Genomic DNA, 24,229 nt, shown 5'->3' with positions numbered 1-24,229 from the left:
CTTTGCCCTCAAGTCCCGAGTCAAGTCCCGAGTCAAGACAGGCAAGACCCGAGTCAAGTCCCAAGTCAAGACCGACAAGTCTCAAGTCAAGTCCCAAGTCCTACCGTTTGAGTTTCGAGTCCTTTCGAGTCCTTTTAACAACAGAGAAATAATATTTACACAGATCATGCTTTTAAGATCTGTATTTATTTATCAAACCTTTTTTTGCAAGAACATTGTTCAAACACATTTGAAAGAAACAAATGCAAATGTAATTTGCACAAAAAGTGCTGACATTGTATTTCCATAGCATATTGCACTATAACTAGTTGCACAGCAGTTTCGGTCCTGTATTGTACTGATCTCATATCATATTGCAAAACCGTTTTCGCCTTCAACTAGACAGGTCCTTTTGACTCCTTTCAAAACTTAAATCTAGCCTTAACCTTTTCCAAACATGTCATCACTTTAAAAAAAAAATCCTCACTCCCCAAAAAATTATCTGAATTATCACTTCTGAAAAACTGCACCGACTTTCTGGAAGTGTTTTCACTTTTGAAAAATTTCCTTAAGATTCAAGTGTCCAGACTTTCCAAAAGTGTTTGTTTCTGTCTCAAAATATCCTCATTTTTGTAAAACAGTCTTCACCTTAAAACTTAAATCTAGCCTTAAACTAAAAACCATGTCTTCACCCTCAAACAGGTATATTTGGATGAAGTGAGGATCACAAAAACAGTCCTCCAAAAAACGTTACTTTTCCAAATGTGTCACCACTTTCTAAAAAATATTTTTCAGTGTTTTTAACTCCTTTCAAAACCTAAGTGTAACCGTAACCTTTTCAAACATGTCACCACTTTATAAAAGATATCCTCACTCCCAAAAAATGATCTGCATTCTCTTAAAGTTTCCTGACTCTTCAAAAGTGTTCGTCTTCATCACAAAATATCCTCAGTTTTGCAAAACAGTCCTAATATTTTTAGTTTTCAAACATTTTCTCTAAAAATGTCTTCACATCTTCAACATATCCACACTTTCCAAAAACTCTCTTTCCACTCCAGCGTGTTCACATCCTCCGTTACGGTCCTCACAGATATAGAAACACGCGCAAACATAAATCGACATGTAATATATTCCCGCCTCTATCAGTTCCTGTTGCTCCCTTGATAAAAATATTTGTGTATATATATATATATATATATATATATATATATATATATATACACACACACACATGGAGGCTAAACCGCTAAAATAATTGGTATGCATCCATAGAGAGACTGAAACTTGTGTTTGTGTGTGTGAGTGTGAGTGTGTGTGTGTGTGTGAGAGAGAGAGAGAGAGAGAGAGAGAGAGAGAGAGAGAGAGAGAGAGAGAGAGAGAGAGAATTGAATTTTGAACCAAGTCTTTATTTAACAGAAAAATTTAGACAAAAAGCAGACTTGAAATCCCTCCGAACATAAACAATACTTGTCGAGGTATAAACAATCAATAAGCATTTTTTACAAGCCCAAAAGAACAATCATTCACCGACAACTCAAAAAATAAAAAACAGGTAAGACCTCTTTTATCCAAGTTCTTTAGAAAAGACCAGCTCATCTTTTATGGTGGAACACAGCAGCCCTTTATAACACCACAAGATTGTGAATGTGACCAGGTCTTTCATTCCCTTGTAGTAATTGAAGTCTACTTTTATCCTGGCCTTGACCATCCTGCAGAACAACAGTTCAACATGACATTCTATACATTCTTTAATTCTCTTTTTACGGCTCACATAGATAGCCATCTTTGCCTGCCCTGAAATAAAATTTAAGAGTTGACATTTAAATTTTACACGTTGACTATATTTGAAACCAAAAAAGAAATTCTGTTCGCAGAAACTTTCCCCAGATGATCTAAATAAGCGGTCTAGTAGCAGGAACAGGGGTGTAAGCCTCACACATTCTGAAAAGCAATGAAACACTGTTTCTCTCTGGGCACAATAGGGACAGTTGTCATTCACATTAGGGTCTAGCACAGAAACAAAAGCATTGACCGCCACTATGCCATGCAAGACCCTCCACTGCAGATCACCAGCTTTCTTAATTAACGGTGGTTTGTATAAGCCCCTCCAGACTGGCTTCACATTCTCCCCCAAGCCCAGCTGGGCCCTCCAGGGTGTATCAGTCCGACCACTCAGTTTATCTTTATTCAAGACCTTTACAAGCATATTATACATGGTCTTACCTTTAAGTACATTCAGCCTTTCATTAAGAGCATTTCCCAAATCCAAAAGTGGCCCCATACAATTTTTCAGATCAGGAACAACCTTTAAAACAGGAAATGGATCCTCAAAATTGGGATGAGTAGAACCACTGCAGTACGATGTCAAAAGCCCCCGTTCTACTGCTGTGAGCTGACCGTTCCACTTAAGTAGTACCCGACTAAGGAGGCGTGTAGATTTCACTCCCAGGTGAGATGCTAGAGTGGCAGCGTTGTCAAGATTGGGCCCAGCCAGCTCCACCACCTGACCCAATGTGACGACCTTTGCCTGGCAGAACAGCTTTGATACCGTGGGTCCAAAGTCGCAGAACGTGTCCATACGCCCACCATACACCACCGGCTCTTTTAGAAGCCAGCTCAGAGAGTCAGAACAGCCCATTCTCTCCTTCTTAAACATATTCCACACTCTCATGAGCCCACGATAAAATCCAGGCAATCCGTTGAGGTCTGAGTTCTTAATAGCCATTAGGAACAAGGGCAGGTCTATTCCGAGTCCACAACACCGTCGAAGTATTGCACAGGCTGCTGGTCGCCACACTAGATCTCTAGGCCCAGTGAGCAATCTTTGAATGAACTGGAGGCGGAAGGCTGCACCCCTGCTGGCCAGATGGACTAGCCCTTGACCAGCCTCATCTTTAGGAAGGTACAGCACACTCTGAGGAATCCAGTGCAAGTTGTCCCAGAAAAAGTTCACCAGCACAGCCTGAATCTTGGCCAGGAGGTTGGTTGGAGGATCAACGCATGTTAATCGATGCCATAGCGTTGATGACACCAGGTTGTTGATTACTAACATGCGCCCCCTATACGACAGTTGTGGTAGAATCCATTTCCACTTCCTAAGACGCCCTTCAACTTTTTCCAAGACATTCTCCCAATTCTTATTTGAGAAGGTGTCATTCCCCACAAACACTCCCAGATATTTCATCCCTCCCCTTTTCCATGTCAATCCCCCAGGTAACATGAGTTTACTGTTCAGTCCCTCTCCTACCATCAGTGCCTCACTTTTTCCCCAGTTTACCCTAGCCGATGATATCTGACCAAACTTGATAACATTTTTTACTAAGACATCAATATCTCTTTGGTCCTTTACAAAAACAGCTACATCATCGGCATAGGCAGAGAGCTTAAAAGTTGTGCCGCAACCAGCAAAAGCAACTCCAGACAACTCACACCTCAATTTATGCAACAGGGGCTCAATGGCCAGGGAGTACAACATTCCAGACAAAGAACATCCCTGCCTTATTCCCCTTTGAACCTTAAAAGGAGCACTCAAACCACCGTTAATTTTAAGTACACTCTCAATGTCACTGTACAAAACCTTGATCGTAGCTATAAAACCTGGGCTGAGACCGAAAGCTTTCATGGTTTGCCACAAGTGCTGGTGTTCAACCCGGTCAAAAGCCTTTTCCTGATCTATGGAAATAAGACCAGTTTCAACTCCCAATGAACTAGAGATGTCCAAAACGTCCCTAATTAATGCAATGTTGTCAGTGATCAGCCTACCGGGCACACAGTAAGTCTGGTCAACATGGATGACCTCCTTCATCACCTTTCTCAGTCTGTTTGCTAGCACCTTAGAAAAGATCTTGTAATCGGTGCAGAGCAAGGACACTGGCCGCCAGTTCTTAATGTCCTGCAGATCCCCTTTCTTCGGCAAGAGAGTAATGACGGTCCTTCTGCAACTCTGAGGCAATCGCCCCTCAGTTGCACTATTCCTCAGTACAGTCAACAAATCCCCTCCGAGCACCGGCCAAAAAGACTTATAGAAGTCAACAGGTAACCCGTCTACACCAGGTGCCTTGCCACTTTCCAGACTTTGCAGGGCGTCATGGAGTTCTTCAGGGGACAGTTGAGCCTCGAGGTCTGTATTGAGCGCTACCTCAACCCTTTTTAGCCCATGATAGAATGACTCAGCCCCCAGCACATCCTGCCTGAGTTCGCTCTTATAGAGGTCACTGTAGAGCCCTGCTGCGTATTTCAGAATTCCAGAAAAATCTGACAGCTGCACACCAGTGTTAGTGCGCAGAGAGTGAATGGTTTTTCTCTGCCCATTCTTGCGCTCTAGACTAAAGAAAAAGTGAGAAGGAGCATCCATATGTGTGGCGTTCAGAAAGCGCGAGCGGACCAGTGCCCCCTGTGCTGTAATACCCAGCAGGCTAGCCAAAGCGGACTTTCTGGATTTGAGAGCTTCTACATGGCCTCTGTCTCCTGTGGAATCTGCCAAATTCTGTAGTTCCACCATTTCATCCTCTAGATCTCTCATAGATCTGGCTATGTCTCTGGTGACATTGCGAGTGTACTGCTGGCAAAACTGCTTTATCTGACACTTGCCAATGTCCCACCATTGCTGCAGAGAAATAAATTCAGACCTTCGGCTCCTATATTGGCCCCAGAAAAACTTAAAAGCATCTCTAAAGTTGTTATCATTTAGGAGGCCTGTGTTAAAATGCCAGAAAGCACTATTTGTTTTAACACTTCGTATGAAAACCGAGCACTGTACAAGAGAGTGGTCAGAGAAACAAACTGGAAGCATGTTACATTGTTTAAACACATTAAAATGATGTTTAAAACAATAAAACCGATCAAGCCGTGCCATGGATAGCGCGTTATCTTTTAGATGTGTCCATGTATACTGCCTCTGGGTCCCATAAAAAGCTCTCCAAACATCTGTCAGTTCACACGAATTAACCAAGCGTGTGAGCCGACTAAGAGATGCAGGATGTGGTTCCTGATGGTTCCTGTCCAACTTGCAATTCTCTGTACAGTTAAAGTCCCCTCCCAGAAATAAATACTCCTCACTGTCACATTTACTAGTAACATCAGATAACACATCCAGAAAAACTACTCTTTCAGGGCCAAGGGTTGGACCATAAACATTTATAAAAACCAGTGTTGCGTTGTCATACTGTGCCCTTACTTTCAGTAGCCGGCCTTCGACTACTTCCTCTACCTCAAGGGAGCATGGCAAAAAATCTCTTGAGAAAAGAATCCCGACCCCACCACTAATATTGGATTTATGACTGAGAATCAATTTTCCAGTCCAATCCCTCTTCCATTCAGTTTCATTATCTGCTGTGCTATGTGTTTCTTGCACAAGCAAGACATCTATTTTCTTCAGCTCAACCAGTTTAAACACAGCAGCTCTTTTCATGTCATCCCTTGCTCCATTCAGATTTAAAGTGCCTAATTGTATATTACACATGAGGAGAGTGGGGCTGAACTGTGCCAGAAACAAGCGTACACTGACCAAAAAGATAACAATACCCAAACGTGGCTTAATCATCATCATGAAGCTGCAGTTTCACCTTCTGTACAAGTTTTTTCAGTCTGAAGACTTCCTGCTCAGTGAATGTGTTCACCTCCAAGTCCCCTGTGTTTTTCATAAAGCATTTAACTGATTCAATAAAAAGCTGCAAGTCTGGAAAATAATTTTCCACCTTGACCGCCCTCAAACCCTTGGTAACCTGCAAAAACTTCCTGATCTTCAGAAAGGCATAGCTGCCTTCTGTGTCCACCTGTGTACGAGGAGAGGAACCTAACTCACACTCACTTTCGTCTGTGTTCTCATCAGACAAAGAGGAGGATGGCTTTTTATCTTTTGAAGCCCTCTTCACTTTTAAATTTTCCTGTCTACCTTCAGTCGGCTTCCTTTTAATTGACTTTTTTGATTTTATTTCATCGTCCAACATAATCTCTGCCTCTTCTTCGAGTACAGACTCTGCCACTCTAACAGCAGTCTGCTGTATTTGCGTCCTCCGACCACCACTCGTATCTGGCCCAGCCAATTTGCTATGATCCCTGGTCTCGCCGTTTTCCTCTTCCGTTACATTCCGTTCAACCTCCCCTACCTGCTCATCCTGGCCATCAGCTGTGACCTGCCCAAGTTCTGTCACCTTCTCAGTGTGCTCAACGGTTTTAATATGCTCAGCCTGTACACCTCCTTCTCCTGCCTGCTCAGTCCGTCCATTTTCCTCACGTTCCCCAGCCTCGGTCTTTTTCTGTGTCACCACCTGGTCTGTTTCTCCCACCCCTCGCTCCCCAGCCTTCTGTCTGCCCTGTGCCGACTCGGCCGCGCCGTCTCCAGCCGGAGATGCGCCGCTGGCGGCGGCATCGGTGGACGAAGGCGGCCCTTGAGGCTCAGACCTACCCTCACTCCTTTCGGGACAAGACCTTACTAAATGCCCCTCTGACCCACAGCCAAAACATTTCATCATACCAGAAGTAACAAATACAATATAATCAAAGTCATCAATCCTGAATTTCAGCTTCAGATCCAAATCCTCTGCATTATTTTTCAAAATCATGAAACCTTGCCTCCTATGGGACACAACGTGTTTCAAGTGAGGAGACTGGCAACCGGAGGAGACCATTTTTATGGGGGACACTAGTTGTCCGTATCTTGCAAGCTCCTTTTCAAAAGCTGCATTTCTCATGAACGGGGGAGCATTGGAAATGGTGATTCTCTTGGCTGGGTTAACCAGCGGCAGAACGGGAGTCAACATGTCCCTAATCACCACACCACTTTCCACCACCTGGTTGACCTTATCAATACTGTCAATAAACATAACTACTGCACCGTTCATTCTGGACGCCGATTTGATGCTTCCATAGCCCACATGCTCACCTACCGCGAGGCAGCACTCCTCCACCGAGCATTTGACCACCGGAGCCACTTTAATCGCATGCCGGCGTGTCAACTTTTCGAACGCCGTTCCTCCACCTCCCACAGCGGCCATATTGCCCCGCCGGGCCGGTGGCAGCGCTACCGAAAATAAAACTCCGCTTAAACCTACCACCGAGAAAAACGAACTAAAAACTAAACAACAACAAACCCACAGAAAGCACGTGAAAGGGACCAGACAAAAAAGTCCAAAATTCAGAAACTCACTCACACCGAAACAACACGCTGCTGCTCCGTACACTCACTCGCACTTCCGCTCAGAGAAAGAGAGAGAGAGAGAGAGAGAGAGAGAGAGAGAGAGAGAGAGAGAGAGAGAGAGAGAGAGAGAGAGAGAGAGAGAGAGAGAGAGAGAGAGAGAGAGAGAGAGAGAGAGATTGGAAGAGGGGGGCGGGAGGGCAAATACATGAACATAACAATGAGCAGGGTTGTGCTTTTCTATGTCAGGGCCCTATGCTGCATTGCATTTGCAAAAGATCAAATTGGCCAAAAGTCTGTCAGTCATTTGTGCACGATGGGGATGTAGTATGATGCCACCATGGCTGAAAACTCGCTCCACTGGAGCACTAGAGGCAGGCACCACCAAGACTCTGATGGCCACTCGGAAGAGTGAAGGAAGAGTCTTCATGTTCAGTGCCCAGAACAAAAGGGCAGCCTGTCCTTCGGCTATGTCAAGGTAGTGACTTAGCTGTAGTGCTGGAGTGGTCCCAACATCCTTCTTCTGCCTCTTATGGTATGCAGCAAACAGCCCTTCTCCTTCTCCAATATCCTCTTGCTCTTCTTCATCAACCAGAGACACAGGTTGCTCAGTCTCTGCAGCATCTTGCAGGATCAGTTCTGGCAAAACATGTAACAGCAACAGCAGAAACAAAAGAGCCCTTATTACCATTGATGTTGGTGATAGTGTTAGACTGAAAAATGTAATTATTGTTGCAGTCAATTAGATCAGATTATGAGGAAAAAAATTGCATTAAAGTCAATAATATTTACCTTTAACTTGTTGTGCCACCTCTGCCTTGATGTCACGATGGACCAGCACATGGGGCTCCACCCACAGCAGAGAAAAGGCTGGATCCAAGGCAGCTGCTTTGAGGTAGACTGGGTCTGAAAAGGGGGCAGGGATCCCATCTTGAGTCCTGGCCATTTTCACGTTAATGAAGATCCCAAGAAATCTTTTTTTCAGGGATACCTGGAGACTTCTGACCAGGCCGCTCAGGAAACAAACTTGAGACTTCAGCTTCTCAAGGTGGTGATTGAGGGACAAGACGGCTGGAACAACTGCACTGATTGTGACGACCTTCTCCCCCTGTGTCAAATCAGTTGCTTCTCCAAACGGCTTCAAGATGTCCACCAACTCCTTCAACAGATTCCACTCTCGTGGTGTGAATGGCAACTCCTTATGCCCAGCCTTTTCTAGAACAGCACAGAGCTTTAGATGATCACACTGGAGAACTGCCTTCACTTGCCTCAGTGTTGAGTTCCATCTTGTGTTGACTGCAGCAGGGATGCCTTTCTGTTCCCCAAATTCACTATCAAACACATCTCTGAATGTTGTGCTTGTGTGCAGCAGTGAGCTAAGTTTAGATAACTTGGAAAGAGAAGGACATACCACTTTTGTTTCTTTCAAACCGTCTCCCACCACCGGCTGAAGAGTGTGCGCAAAACACTGCAGGCGCTGTTTCTTTGCAATAGCAGCATCTACCGTTTGCTGATCTTCCAGGGTTAAGTTACACCAGAGCTCAGGGTCATCAAGATGATCTCCATCATCATCATCCTCTTGTTCACTGGGGAAGCACACAGTGAATGCCTTTCGCATGTTAGCAGCATTGTCACTAATAATGTAGTCCAATTTATCTTTGATGTTGTATTCATCACATATTGACTCAAATTGGTCACAGATTCGTTCAGCTGTGTGTGAGCCTTTGAAGCGGTTGCAGGCCAAGAGATTAGTCTTTAGCTGTATCCTCTCTGCCTCTTTCTCTATCCAGTGGACAGTGACACCAAGGAATCCCCTCATCTTTCAGTCAGACCAAATGTCCACAGTGACTGAAACATGGTCAGTGTTGCTCAATTGAGTTTTTAATTTTGAACGTCTCTCCTCAGCGAGGCTCTCTGTTTTTGATGTCAACGTTCTGCGACACACTGGGCTGTACTTACTGTCAAGTACCGTCAGAAAGTGCTGAAATCTCTTGTTTTCCACAATGGACAGGAGAAAGTTGCAATCAATAATCAAGTCGGACAGTATTGCATTGGTGATAGCTCTATGCTGTGGATGACTCATGCTGTAATGCCCTACACGACGGTCCAGGAATTGTGAGATTGAAGGCTGTTGTGGTTAATTTATGATGCTTTTGTTCACCTGGTATTCTTCAAATCTGTAACAGTTAAGCATATGAAACAGATGTCAGAAAATCCCTTATAGCCACACATGAATTGTATTTGAAACTACTCTTTACTCATATATCAATCGTAACATTGTGTTAATATTAATTTTGTGTTAATATTAATTGTATACAGTATTAGTGTGTGTGTTGTAACATTACATTAATAAAATCAATTTCATTGTCATTGTACGCTATATTAATAATATTTTCACTGCTTTACCTTGCCATCAATAGCCCTTTCCGTCAGGAAACTGAAGTTATATGCTTGTTAATTCACTCTCTACAGTTTTGAGTCTTATCTTTTGCAAAAGACTCACCCGGTTCTTTGATTCAGGTCGACATAGGCAAATAAGAAGTCAGACGACTTCTTGCTGGTTCGTGTCATTTTATTGGCACACAACAAATAGTTCACAGGTAATGCTGCAGCGCTGGAGACGTACCCTCGGTGCAACCGGGAGTCGTCTGCCAAATAACAGAAACACATAGTGATATATACTAAAACAACAAGGCGTGGTTCTTTTCGGAGACAGGCATGATCTTCTTTTTTGGTTTCCCTTCGTCATTGTCGATTACGTTTTCATCGTGTTGTTTTGCAGGTGTCGTTCCTGCTCCAAGGCCGTCCTAATCAGGCCGGCGTACACAGACTCCCTGGCCGTCCTAATCAGGCCGGCATACAATGGTCCTACTCTCAGGCCCAGCTCCTTTAACAGCACACCAGATTCCATTGACAAAAAGAGCAATTTTACCTCGCATCACACTGAAATTGCTGGTCTACTGCTACCTCAATCATTAAGTTTATTTGTGCTATTTTATGTCTTCGGTGATAGTTCAGCTTAGTTGTGATTTACCGAAATTACATAAACGACCTCAATGAGGCAGCAGTAAACAAGCAACTCCCATGTGCTGCAAAGTAAAATGGCTGTTTTTGTCAATGGAATCTGGTGTGCTGGAGAGTAAGATATACTTCGCTTTCCTGTCGGAAAAACTCGTCTGGCAGCAAGCTAAAATGGTAACGTACACATATTCTTAATATAGAGTAAATTTAAACTGACCTTGATTTGATTAGGTTTGCTTATGTTTTACTGCTGACAGCAGTCTACTGTGTGTGATACACTGACTAAGCACCTTAACTAAGCACCTTATACAATCCCGCTTCAAACATCCCAAACTGTCTGTTATGTATGCACACATAGACAGTGCTGCATTTGATTTGGTGCTGTTCTATTGTGCTGGGATCGATTGGTGATGCCTGCGGGCTCCGGGTTGTTTGATCGGGTCTGCCTTTGATGCTGTGTCAGTCTAAATAAAGAATGCCACGGAGAGGTTGTGTCGAGCGACAGCGCTGTGTCCTGACGTGATTTCTAAACTTAATATTGGCGACGAGGATGGCTGATATCTCCCTCCCACCACCTGCCCCCTTCCTGGCATTACCTGGCGAGCCTCCGGTACCATGGACTCGCTGGCTACATAGTTTTGAAAATTACATCATCGCCTCAGGGCTCGACGACGTGAGCCAGGCTAGGAAGACGGCTCTGTTGCTACACTGCTTGGGAGCAGAGGGTCATCGTGTGCTCGGGTCTCTGGGGAACGTCACAAGCTTTGCCGAAGCTGTGGGACTTATGAGCACCCATTTCGCTGCTCCACAGAGTGCCCTCCTTCGGCGATTTATATTCCGTCAGCGACACCAACTGCCTGGTGAGTCTGTGCGGCAGTACGTAGCTAATTTGCGAGGGCTAGCTAGCTCATGCAAGTTTGGCGCGCTTCAGGACGAGATGGTTCGCGACCAGCTAATCGAACACACCAACAACGCAAAAGTGCGTGAGACTCTCCTGCTGGAAAAAGACGGTCTGCTGCTGTCCACAGCAATTACCATCGCACTACAGGTTGAGGTAGCAGCTGAGTGTGCTGCTATGCTAAATACACAGCAAGTGGCCACCTCCAGTCAAGCTGCCAACGACTCCTCCCTCTACTCACGGCTGACCCTCGGGACGCAACCCAGCCAGAGCTAGGCGGGCGCCGACTCCACTGGGGACGTCTTGCAACTGCAACGACGGCGTTCTCGGCCCCGCCCTCAACAGTCCTGCGGTAACTGTGGATCTCGGTCTCATGTTTCAAGGGCTCAGAACTGCCCTGCCCGTGGCCAGACATGCCGTAGCTGCGGTAAGCACAATCACTTTGCCAACGTCTGTCGATCTTCCCCGGCTGGGTCAGAGGGCCACACCCCCCAGTCTTCAACCGCCGTCATTCACAAGGTGAGCTCTGCGCCAGTGTCATTCAAATCATGCACAGTCAACATTAATGATGTGTGCATTCCCCTGCTGTTGGACACCGGTGCAAGTGTGTCTCTCCTGAATGTTGATACCTACAGTCAATTTTTCGGTTCACTGCCACTGTCCGCACCCTCAGCTGTCCTCTGTGGGTATGGTGACTCCAAAATCGATCTGGTTGGCTCTCTCCAACTGACTGTCCGCTATGGAACCAAGCTGGTGCCTAATGCAGTTTTTCATGTGGCACGCCGTGGGGCCAACCTGATGGGCCTGGACCTTTTCTCCGCTCTGGCGTTCTCCCTCTTAGACACAAGGGGGGCAGCAATCCTGACTGTCGCCACACCTTGGCAGCAGAAGTGGCCATCGCTGTTTATGGGGCTGGGCTGCCTCTCCGCCTTCACCCATCAACCTCTCCTCAACCCTGCTGTGAAATCTGTCATCCAACCACTGCGCCGCATCCCGTTGGCTCTCCGTGATGGGGTCTCCGCCGAGCTGCAACAACTGCTGGAAGCTGGCATCATTGAACCGGTGGACGCGTCACCTTGGGTCTCAAACCTCGTGGTGGCTAGGAAGAAGTCGGGGGGCCTGCGTGTCTGCGTCGATCTACGTGCAGTAAATAAGGCAGTGGTCCCTGATAAGTATCCACTACCCACCTCAGAAGAACTCACTGCTCAGTTCTATGGCTCTGAGGTGTTCTCCAAGCTCGACCTCAGACAGGGGTACTTACAGGTGCCCCTCCACCCCAGCAGCCGAAACCTCACAGCCTTTGTGACACATGCAGGAGTGTTTCGCTACACCAGGATGCCTTTCGGTCTCAGCTCCGCCCCTAGCTGCTTCCAGAAAATCATGGTCTCCGTGCTGGCTGGCATACTGGGCGTGGCCATTTATCTGGACGATATAGTGGTACACGGGCCCACCAGTGAAATCCACGACAAGCGCCTTAACATGGTCTTCGCAGCCCTGTCCAAGCACAAGCTAACTCTCAATGCTGAGAAATGTGTCCTCTCTGTGCCAGCCATCGACTTCGTGGGGTTCCGGCTGTCAGCGAGCGGTGTAACTCCACTACAATCCAACGTGGATGCCATTCAGGCCATCCCTGAGCCCAGCTCGGCCGCCCAGGTCGCCTCCTTCCTGGGTATGACAAGTTACTACCTGAGGTTTCTTCCCCAGTACTCTGCGACCACAGTCCCCCTGCACCAGCTGCTGCGTAAGGACGAGCCATGGGTGTGGTCAAAGGCATGCAGTGACGCTGTGCGTGATCTCAAGACTCAACTGACTTCACCACCAGTGTTGGCTCACTTCAACATCTCCAGCTCCACCTTTGTGACCTGTGACGCATCAGCCACAGCGATAGGGGCCGTGCTGTCTCAAACCCAGAACGGTGTGGAGAAGCCCATTGCCTTCGCCTCCCGTGCCCTCAACCTGACCGAGCAGCGGTACTCCGTGGGTGAGCGTGAGGCGTTAGCCTGTATCTGGGCTTGTGAAAGGTGGCACCTCTACCTCTATGGCCGCTCCTTCACCCTCAGGACAGATCACCAGGCCCTGACAGCGCTGCTGTCCACATCTGGGACAGGCCACAAACCCCTGAGGCTGCACCGCTGGTCTGACCGCCTCCGCCAGTACAACTTCAGCCTGCAGTTCACCCCAGGCAGAGACAATGTTGTCGCCGACCTGCTCTCTCGCTCTGTCTCCACCCCAGCTCCACAGACGGACACTGACTGTGTGGAAAAGGACATTGTCCAAATGCTACACACACCCCTCCAGGCCACTGTCTCTCTGCAGGAGCTGAGGGCAGCCTCCGAACAGGACCCTGTCCTCTCCCAGCTCCGCACCTACATCCAGAACGGCTGGCCTCACAAGGTCCCAGAGGAGCTGGCTACGTTCGCCCGAGTCAGACAGGAGCTCTCCTGCTGGAACGACACCTGCGTGGCACGTGGGTTTTGCACAGTGGTCCCAGCTGCTCTCCGTGCACGTGTTTTGAATACAGCACATGAAGGCCACCTGGGCATTGTGAAACTGAAACAGCGCTGCCGAGACCTAGTGTGGTGGCCGGGGATAGACAGAGATATTGAGGCTCTGGTGAAGGACTGTTCTGCCTGCCTTGTGAGTGGCAAGACTGGCCACCAGGCTCCCCCACCCCTGCAACCTCTCGCCTGGCCCTCTCAGCCCTGGGAACACCTGCAGTTGGACATTTGTGGTGAGATCCATGGAGTTCCCCACCACCAACGCTTCATGGTGGTCGCCTACGATCTACACTCAAAATGGCCTGAACTCACCACTTCCGGCACTGTGACCTCACAGATCATCATCGACTTCCTGGACTCTCTTTTCTCTCGCTGGGGCCTCCCAAAGGCCATCACCACTGACAACGGCCCTCAGCTGGTCTCTGCTGAGTTCACTGCTTATCTCGAAAGCAAGGGCATCCGTCATATACGCACTGCGTACTACCACCCCCAGGCCAATGGCAGCGTTGAACGTTTTCACCAGTCACTGAAGAACGGCCTCAGAGCACACATGGCCCAAGGGTGCTCTTTCACGCAGGCCATCCGTCACACTCTGCTACACTATCGGGCCACACAGCACTCGACCACAGGCATCTCCCCAGCCTCTCTCATGCTAGGCCGGGAACTGTGCATGCCCCTTGACAGGCTCCGCCCCTCCACACCTCAGGCACCTCCCTCTGGGGTCAGAGCCTCAGTCACTCGTCAGCAGACGCGGATGAAGCAACGGTTTGACCAGTCAAAACGAACCAGGGTGCCAGACATCAATGTGTCAGACTGGGTCAGGGTCCGCAGGCCCCACAGGGACAATAAAATGGCTTCATACTGGTCCTCTCCTCTCCAAGTCACCCGTCAGCTGGGCCCAGCCACTTACCTCCTCAGCGATGGCACTCGGTGGCACTCCAGTCGTCTACGGAAGGTGTCAGCTCCGCCACACACAGCTGGTGACACAACCATAGCCATTCCCTCAGCATGGCGAGACGCCCCGGGGCTTCATGCAGCTCCTACACGGGCCCCAGACATTTCTGGGCCTCAGCTCCCCCTGCCATCTCCCTCCCCACCTCGGCCTGCCCAGCCTCAGGCCGCCCCGCGACCTGTTCGCACACGTTTACGCCCTGGCCACCTAGAGGACTTTGTGTCAACCTTTCATGTTTGAAATCCTGCCGGGGGGGTGGGAAATGTTATGTATGCACACATCGACAGTGCTGCATTTGATTTGGTGCTGTTCTATTGTGCTGGGATCGATTGGTGATGCCTGCGGGCTCTGGGTTGTTTGATCAGGTCTGCCTTTGATGCTGTGTCAGTCTAAATAAAGAATGCCACGGAGAGGTTGTGTCGAGCAACAGCGCTGTGTCCTGACGTGATTTCTAAACTTAATACTGTCCTTTTACAATATACACTACCGTTCAAAAGTTTGGGATCACATTGAAATGTCCATATTTTTGAAGGAAAAGCACTGTACTTTTCAATGAAGATAACTTTAAACTAGTCTTAACTTTAAAGAAATACACTCTATACATTGCTAATGTGGTAAATGACTATTCTAGCTGCAAATGTCTGGTTTTTGGTGCAATATCTACATAGGTGTATAGAGGCCCATTTCAAGCAACTATCATTCCAGTGTTCTAATGGTACAATGTGTTTGCTCATTGGCTCAGAAGGCTAATTGATGATTAGAAAACCCTTGTGCAATCATGTTCACACATCTGAAAACAGTTTAGCTCGTTACAGAAGCTACAAAACTGACCTTCCTTTGAGCAGATTGAGTTTCTGGAGCATCACATTTGTGGGGTCAATTAAACGCTCAAAATGGCCAGAAAAAGAGAACTTTCATCTGAAACTCGACAGTCTATTCTTGTTCTTAGAAATGAAGGCTATTCCATGCGAGAAATTGCTAAGAAATTGAAGATTTCCTACACCGGTGTGTACTACTCCCTTCAGAGGACAGCACAAACAGGCTCTAACCAGAGTAGAAAAAGAAGTGGGAGGCCGCGTTGCACAACTGAGCAAGAAGATAAGTACATTAGAGTCTCTAGTTTGAGAAACAGACGCCTCACAGGTCCCCAACTGGCATCTTCATTAAATAGTACCCGCAAAACACCAGTGTCAACATCTACAGTGAAGAGGCGGCTGCGGGATTCTGGGCTTCAGGGCAGAGTGGCAAAGAAAAAGCCATATCTGAGACTGACCAATAAAAGAAAAAGATTAAGATGGGCAAAAGAACACAGACATTGGACAGAGGAAGACTGGAAAAAAGTGTTGTGGACGGATGAATCCAAGTTTGAGGTGTTTGGATCACAAAGAAGAACGTTTGTGAGACGCAGAACAAATGAAAAGATGCTGGAAGAATGCCTGACGCCATCTGTTAAGCATGGTGGAGGTAATGTGATGGTCTGGGGTTGCTTTGGTGCTGGTAAGGTGGGAGATTTGTACAGGGTAAAAGGGATTCTGAATAAGGAAGGCTATCACTCCATTTTGCAACGCCATGCCATACCCAGTGGACAGCGCTTGATTGGAGCCAATTTCATCCTACAACAGGACAATGACCCTAAACACACCTCCAAATTGTGCAAGAACTATTTAGAGCAGAAGCAGGCAGCTGGTATTCTATCGGTAATGGAGTGGCCAGCGCAGTCACCAGATCTGAACCCCATTGAGCTGTTGTGGGAGCAGCTTGACCGTATGGTACGCAAGAAGTGCCCATCCAACCAATCCAACTTGTGGGAGCTGCTTCTGGAAGCGTGGGGTGCAATTTCTCCAGATTACCTCAACAAATTAACAGCTAGAATGCCAAAGGTCTGCAATGCTGTAATTGCTGCAAATGGAGGATTCTTTGACGAAAGCAAAGTTTGATGTAAAAAAAATCTTATTTCAAATACAAATCATTATTTCTAACCTTGTCAATGTCTTGACTCTATTTTCTATTCATTTCACAATATATGGTGGTGAATAAGTGTGACTTTTCATGGAAAACACAAAATTGTTTGGGTGATCCCAAACTTTTGAACGGTAGTGTAAGTAGGAGTAAGGGGATGAACCCGCAGTGGATGCAGATTACCGTGTTTGCAAAGTGACGTTAACAGTGAGTTGACACTCTCATTGATTTAACTATGCAGCTAGCAATTACGTTACTTAGCCGATAAGCTAGTGTTAGCTTTCATTCAAAACTTACCGTTCTTTGTGCAACTTCAAATGTCGAGCGAAGTTCCAAGTTGTGGCGTCTCCGTCCGTAATCTTCGACCCGCATGTTTTACATACTGCAATTCGTTTTTTGTTGACCACCTCGTAATTTTTATACCCAAACGAAACTATCTTTGGTATCATTTTGCCAACTGGCGCCTTGTTATCTGTTATTCTTCATTGGTTGTCCTGTAATTTGATTGGTTGGATGCTGTCGGCTCAAAACAACGTGGATCTAATTTGATTGGATGTCTTGCCGACAGCGCGCCATCTCTCACACACACTCACACACACACACGCAGATGCACACGTGTATGTACAAAGAGAGACAGAGCGGTCCATGTCAACATACTTTTTAATCTTTGGGTTTGGGGAAAGTAGCAAGTCTTTTCAACTCAAAAGGGTCAAGTCCAAGTGAAGTCACGAGTTACTGATGTTAAAGTCCAAGTCGAGTTGCAAGTCTCTACATTTTGTCAAGTCGAGTCTAAAGTCATCAAATTCATGACTCGAGTCTGACTCGAGTCCAAGTCATGTGACTCGAGTCCACACCTCTGATTAGAGGTGGGCAAAAGTGCGGGAGTGATAGGTAGCTAGCTAACGTTAGGCTAGTTAACCACTGGTCCAGTAGTCCCGACGTTAGCATTGGTAGCTAATAATAGCTACCGGTAGCTAACGTTTGCTAGCTAGTTAGTTATTTGAATGAAAATATTGCATGGCCAGAGCTAAGGTTGGACAAACATAACTAGCTAGCTACCGGTAACGTTACCGGACGCTACCGATAGTTAGCTTGCCTAGCAGCATTCAAACAACTAGCTAGCAACGTTACCGGGTGGAAGATAGCTAGTTAGCTAGCTAGCTAACGTTGCGTTCGCTAACGTTAGTTGCTTGAATGAAAACCACAGCAGAGCTTGACAAAACTATTGGAAATACTATTGGAAATACACTGAAGATACTCACTCTTTATGCCCCCCAATCCAAGATAATAGTGCAGGTAGCAGGTTGACGCTCTCTCGAGTCTTGTCTGCCTGGTGCGGTGAACTGACCCTGACCCGTGAGTGTGAAGCCAGTCTCTTTTGATGTCAAGTCTGGTGAAGCCAGACAGCAGGCAGGTGCGGGTCACGTGAGGACGCGATATCGTTCAAACTTTTAGAAAAAGTAAAGTAGTATAAAAATAGAAGAACGACTTTATTTGCGATTTATTTTGTAATGTTTGTGAATTGGCTGCATCAAGTTTTTTGTTTTAAATTTTACTGTGACAAAATGGTTGAAATTACTCCTGTCTAGAGTGCCGGATCTCAGCTCCGGTTGACTTGGGGGAGGAGGGGAAGTGCCGGTGTCGGGATCCGGGGAGCTCCGGCCCACTTTAATCACTGCTAGTTGTTAGTTAAGTATTTTGTATGACCTTGTCTACAGTGAGTACTAGCTATGCCTTACAAAGACTTTTGTGAGTCTCAAGGTACTGCTGGCCTTTCAATCTCATTTGTAAAGTATTTGTAAGGCATAGCTGGTCCTCACTTTAGATGAGGTCACACAAAATACTTAACTAACAACTAGTAACTACCTGCAACTAGTAACTAACTAACTAACTAATGCTGACTAATGCTACCCTCTGATCGTCGGCCCCGTTACCATTCGACGGTAACAGGGTGGACGAAAGTATATGCTTTTGTGTGTACATGAAAATATTAGTAATACCTAACCAATGCGTCATAGTGTGTTGTTATTATAAAGTGTTGCCTTTTTTGTACCACCGGGAGTTGCACTTAATTTCCTTGTACAGCTATGCAATGACAAATAAAGGCATTCATTCATTCATTTAGAGAGTTAACCACCATCACAAAAAAGACCCCCCCCCCAAAAAAAACCCAAAACCAAATACATATATAGGAAATCAGAATTTGTTCAGATCTGAAATTAGCATGAGTAAATGTTCAGCTTTTATTCCCTGGCAGCACCGTCTGTAGTTTGCTGGGTCCTCTAGAAACACCGACTATAGAGTAATTTCTCATCAGAAACACATGAACATGTTTGGTGTTACAAGGTAAACAGTTTCATACCCCATCACACAGCAAGTGTGATTTCTGCCTCTTTTAAGAAGCTGCAGCAGTACTGTTCTCACCCACACGCTGGCTGATCCCTCAGGTTCCCATGGACCGGCAACACGACTCGCAGATGAAGATGAAGGTGATGCTGATGAGCGTCGGGAACAGCAGCACGGGACACCAACCCAAACCCCAGGAGCGGGACAAGTGGGGCAGTAAAATGGAGTTTGTCCTGGCAGTGGCTGGGCACATCATTGGTCTTGGGAACGTCTGGCGGTTTCCGTACCTTTGTTACAAAAATGGAGGCGGTAAGTGACTCGTCGACTACGGGGGTTCCCAAACCTCTCCATGCCGTGACCTACTTGTTGCCCCGGGGCACGCCACATATCTTTAGTCACGGCCTGTTAATGATCACCTGAAACAAACAAATATACCCGGTTATTTTCTTGCCGGGTGCGGGATTCGAGACGGGGTGTACTGCACCACAAGGCGACATCACTAACCGCTCGGCTAAAGGATCAGATCCGTTAGCTAGGGGCTAACGTGTCTTATTAGTAGTTTACACAAACATGTCAACCGTGGGCAGTAGTTTTTAAGTTCCGGACGTTGTCTGGGACTGTTTCAACGGTTATTTTCAGTTCTTATTTTACATTTCACGTTTTATAGACCTTGTTCCGTTTGTTAGATTAGCAACATGTGTTTTCCTTTTTGATTTTCTGGTAATATTTTCACTTTTTCAATTTTGCTATTCAAGTTCCACCATGTCTCTCTGAAGTTTACATTGTTTAAAAATAGTATTATAGTTGTTAAAATGTTCATTTTGGTGTCAGTCGTTCCCTAACAGACATACTAACATATTGTAGCGAATATCGGGGGGCAGTTCTTGAGACCGTCGTCATAGCCGGGACGCGAACCCGTGTCTCCCACACCGCAAGCGACAACGTTAACCAGTCGACTAAAGGGTGTGACCCATTAGTCAATGTCGCAGCCGGGACGCGAACCTGTATCGCCCGCACCGCGGGAGACATCGCTAATCGCTCGACTAAAGGATTCGACCCGTTAGCTAAGGGCTAACGTATCTGCTTCTCCAAAAAAAAAAGTCGACTGGTTAACGTGGTCGCTTGCGGTGTGGGAGACACGGGTTCGCGCGGCGGTTCCTGTGGTTGCCCTCCGGTTTCGCTACATTGTTGTCAGAAGTGGGATACGCGCGGACGCGCTTTCCCGAAGGAGGGGGCTAGTGTAACGTGCATGGAGAAGAACGGGTCTGACCCTTTAGTCGAGCGGTTAGCGACGTCTCCCGCGGTGCGGGCGATACGGGTTTGCGGCAGTTCCTGTGGTTGCCCCCCCGAATTCGTTACAATATCAATATATAATTAAACTCATTAAAAACTATTGCCATTAAAGTGTCACCCTGAAAAAACAAAAAAACCTTCTTCATAATTCGTGTTGTAAGAGCACGGGACGACATTCCAGAGGATGTGACGCAGGCTCAGTTAATTCTATAGAAATAGATTAGATACATTTTTATACCATTATAAAGATGAGTTGTGATTATTGTGAGTATTGTGTGACTGTGGTTATTTGTGAGACTAAATGTATACGTGAGACTACTGCATGTGATTTGTGATTATTTGTGAGATTATTGCGATTTTGATAACTATATTGTGGTTCTTTCTTGTATGGTTGTTTGTTTTGATTTGTCGAGTCTGGTGTAGAGGATTTGTATCCTGTGCCAGAAAATATTTTTCATTAAATGTCATTAACTTGAATTGTCATTAAATTAATAACTCAGCATGACAGAATATGGAGTTTAACAACCAGCGGTCATTTTGACCGCCCATGGTCATTTTAGGTAGGAGTGAAATCCCCGTTGTTGTAGTGTTGAATATCACTTCAGTGATATGTGAGAATACAGCTGAATCATTGGAGTTGTAGTGACTCAAAAGCTATGACGATACATTTTGTCTTTTTTTATTATTTAAATTCTGTCGCCAAACAAAATGTGCTTCTTGAGGACAATCTGCAACCTTCCTGGCCCTCCGCTACGACCCATACGTTCGAAAACCACACAGCTGAGTCCTTCTGGAAGTGCTGAAGAGCATTTGGCCCCTAAGAAATTCCTAATGTGGGCTGACACCCAAATGATGGCAACAACCTCACTGGGAAACAATATGTTCTGAGACGACCTGAGTTTCCTTCTGCAAAATGAGTAATCTAGCTGATTAACTTTATATACAGAATAAAGCCTCTAAGGTCCACACACACACACACACACACACACACACACACACACACACACACACACACACACACACACACACACACACACACACACACACACACACACACACACTCTGGCTCGTGCCTGAACAACAAGACAGGTTGGACTCTGAGTACATGAGTATTGACGATATGATATTTGATGATTCCAGCTTTACGGTGTACAAATGAATACGCTCATGTTTTAAAATATAACTTTCCGTGTTTTTTTAAAGGGGCGTTCTTCATACCTTATGTTTTGTTCTTGTTCACCTGCGGCATCCCCCTCTTCTTCCTGGAGACGTCCCTGGGCCAGTTCACCAGTCAGGGTGGAATAACATGCTGGAGAAAAATATGTCCACTTTTCGAAGGTAAATGTACCAGTTGTTGTTATTATTTTTGAAACAAAATCATTTTCTATGATTGAAAACGACCATTAGATACAACAAAGGAAGTGTTATTCAAATATCGTAACCACAAAACAGCGGCAGCGTGTATGGAGAGTTGTCTCTGACCATTATTTAGGCCCTAAGTACGCGTCGGAAGAGAAATGCAAATTTACTCATTTTCACTTGGGGACTTCAAATGAAGGGTGGCAATCTGTTTGCGGTCGAATGCTGATCTAGTAAAATTTGAGACTATTTATTAAATTTATTATGTCACACTGCAATATGAATCATAACTTTACACTATTAATGCTCTGTATGACATACAGTTACCAGGATTATAGGTAATATATTGTATTTACACTTAACATCCATCCATCCATTATCCGAACCGCTTTTCCTGCCCTCAGGGTCGCGGGGGTGCTGGAGCCTATCCCAGCAGTCACTGGGCAGTAGGCAGGGAGACACACTGGACATCTGCTAGAAATATGTTAAGTTTTAGGATTAACATGCTAAGGGTGGCACGGTGGCACAGTGGTTAGCGCGGTCGCCTCACAGCAAGAAGGTTCTGGCTTTGAGCCCCGGGGTAGTCCAACCTTTGGGGGTCGTCCTCTGTGTGGAGTTTGCATGCTCACCCCGTGTCTGCGTGGGTGTGCTCCGGTTTCCTCCAGGGTGTCTTCCCTCCCCGTCCGCTCAATGACTGCTGGGATAGGCTCCAGCATCCCTTTAACCCTGAGATCAGGATAAGTGGTCAAGATAATGGATGGATGGATTAACAACAGGCTAATGGTGTGCTAGCTGTAAAACAGGCGGTTAGCAGGTGCTGAAAACAGCTACAAAACACTGCACAAAAAGGCATAATAATGACATTTATACATTTTATTTGTGGGCGCCTTTCAGAGCACTCAAGGACACCTTACAGAACACAGTAAAAAACAAGCAGCACTGTGTCAGGCAGCATAATATCACAACAAAGCAGGGTAGACAATAAAAAGTTAACACAACAGATAAGTATAAAATCATCATCTGCACAAAACTCAATGAGGCGTGGATCAGACTGAATATGCCAGTTTGAAAAGGTGCATTTTGAGATGGGATTTGAAAAGTGAAAGAGAGTCAATGTTGTGAATTTCTTGTGGGAGAGAGGTCCACAGGCGGGGGGCAGAACGACTGAAGTTCTAAACCCTGTGGCAGTCATGCAGGCCAGTGGTGTAGTGAGTTGGAGAGCAGAAGAGGATGTGAGAGTGTGAGAGGGCATGTGGATATGAAGGAGTTCAGAAAGATATGAAGGAGCTAGGTTATTAAGGGCCTTAAAGGTGAGGGAAGGATCTTGAAGTCAGTACAGTATTCAACAGTGAGTCAGTGGAGTTACAGCATAAAACACATGCAGTTCTTCATAAATGCAAGAATAAACAAGCATAGTACAAAACAAGAATGAAAAGTTGCCTACCAACACGGGTCTCGCCGGTTCGAATCCCCTTGTTCCCCCCGGCTTGGTCGGGCATCCCTACAGACACAAATAGCCGTGTCTGCGGGTGGGAAGCTGGATGTGGGTGTGTGTCCTGGTCGCTGCACTAGCGCCTCCTTTGGTCGGTCGGAGCGCCTGTTCGGGAGGGAGGGGGAACTGGGGGGAATAGCGTGATCCTCCCACACGTTACGTCCCCCTGGTGAAACTCCTCACTGTCAGGTGAAAAGAAGCGGCTGGCGACTCCACTTGTATGGGAGGAGGCATGTGGTAGTCTGCAGCCCTCCCCGGATCGGCAGAGAGGGGTGGGGCAGCGACCGGGACGGCTCGGAAGAGTGGGGTAATTGGCCGGATACAATTGGGGAGAAAAAGGGGGGCGGGCATACAAATATATTCATATATGAGTTGTTTAAAATGAGAGAGAGAGAGAGAGAGAGAGAGAGAGAGAGCTTGTGTGTGGGGGGACAATGAAGACATGGTCATCTCTTGTTTTGTATTTATTTTTATTTTACTACTTATTGATCCCTGTGGGGAAATTCTTCCTCTGCATGTAACCCATACTAGCTGTGTAGCTAGGAGCAGTGGGCAGCCACCGTGCAGCGCCCGGGGACCACCTCTAGTTCATCTCGCCATGCCTCAGTCAGGGGCACAGGCAGGAGTATTAACCCTAACATGCATGTCTTTTTGATGGTGGGGGAAACCGGAGCACCCGGAGAAAACCCGAGCTGACACACGGAGAACATGCAAACTCTGCACAGAAAGGATGTGGGATGACCCCCCAAGGTTGGACAACCCCGGGGTTCAAACCCAGGACCTTCTTGCTGTGAGGCGACAGCGCCGACCACTGGGCCACCCTGCCGCCCAAAAATAGTGAGGGATGACAAGCAATGGTGGTGCCAGAGATTTTCTTTTGCTGGCGGTGTGGGGTTGCTCGACTTTTCAGTGAGGGTGCTCTGAAATTTAGGGTTTCCCATTAATATGCCGGTCGCCACAGTTTGATTTCTACTGCAACACCCATGATACATGCACACACATGTACACATACGCAGTACCCGCTCCACAACAGTTGCAATGTCATTCTACATACGGCGAGATATTCGGCTCAAGGGATGTAGATGTAAGGGTCACCAGCCTGCCTACGTAAACACACCTCTGAATATAAAATTTCACACAATTATGCCATGGACAGGGCTTGCACACAAGCAGTAAGCAACAGACACAGATTTGTGCACATTTCTGCCTCAGATTCTGAGAAACTCATGCTGCCGGTTTCCAGATAGCACCCGATGTGGGCCACTTCAGGCAATGATGCAGCACTGACGGCCTTCTT

The 24,229-nt window shown here is 46.6% G+C and overlaps 1 protein-coding gene across 1 annotated transcript in view; it reads left to right on the top strand.

The window, feature by feature from the left end:
* LOC130108076 (sodium- and chloride-dependent GABA transporter 2-like) overlaps positions 1-24,229 on the top strand; it is a 50,244-nt gene that overhangs the window by 15,583 nt on the left and 10,432 nt on the right. Inside the window, exons 2-3 of the mRNA XM_056274917.1 lie at positions 18,890-19,097; positions 21,285-21,419. Of these exons, the coding sequence (XP_056130892.1) occupies positions 18,896-19,097; positions 21,285-21,419 (337 nt within the window). The 5' untranslated portion in view covers positions 18,890-18,895. The remainder of the gene's footprint in view (positions 1-18,889; positions 19,098-21,284; positions 21,420-24,229) is intronic.

This window comes from Lampris incognitus, chromosome 2 (genome assembly GCF_029633865.1).
Source record: "Lampris incognitus isolate fLamInc1 chromosome 2, fLamInc1.hap2, whole genome shotgun sequence".
NCBI classification, from domain to species: Eukaryota; Metazoa; Chordata; class Actinopteri; order Lampriformes; family Lampridae; genus Lampris; species Lampris incognitus.
The sequence above is the reverse complement of the archived record's forward strand: the minus strand, read 5'-3'. Positions and strand labels throughout refer to the sequence as shown.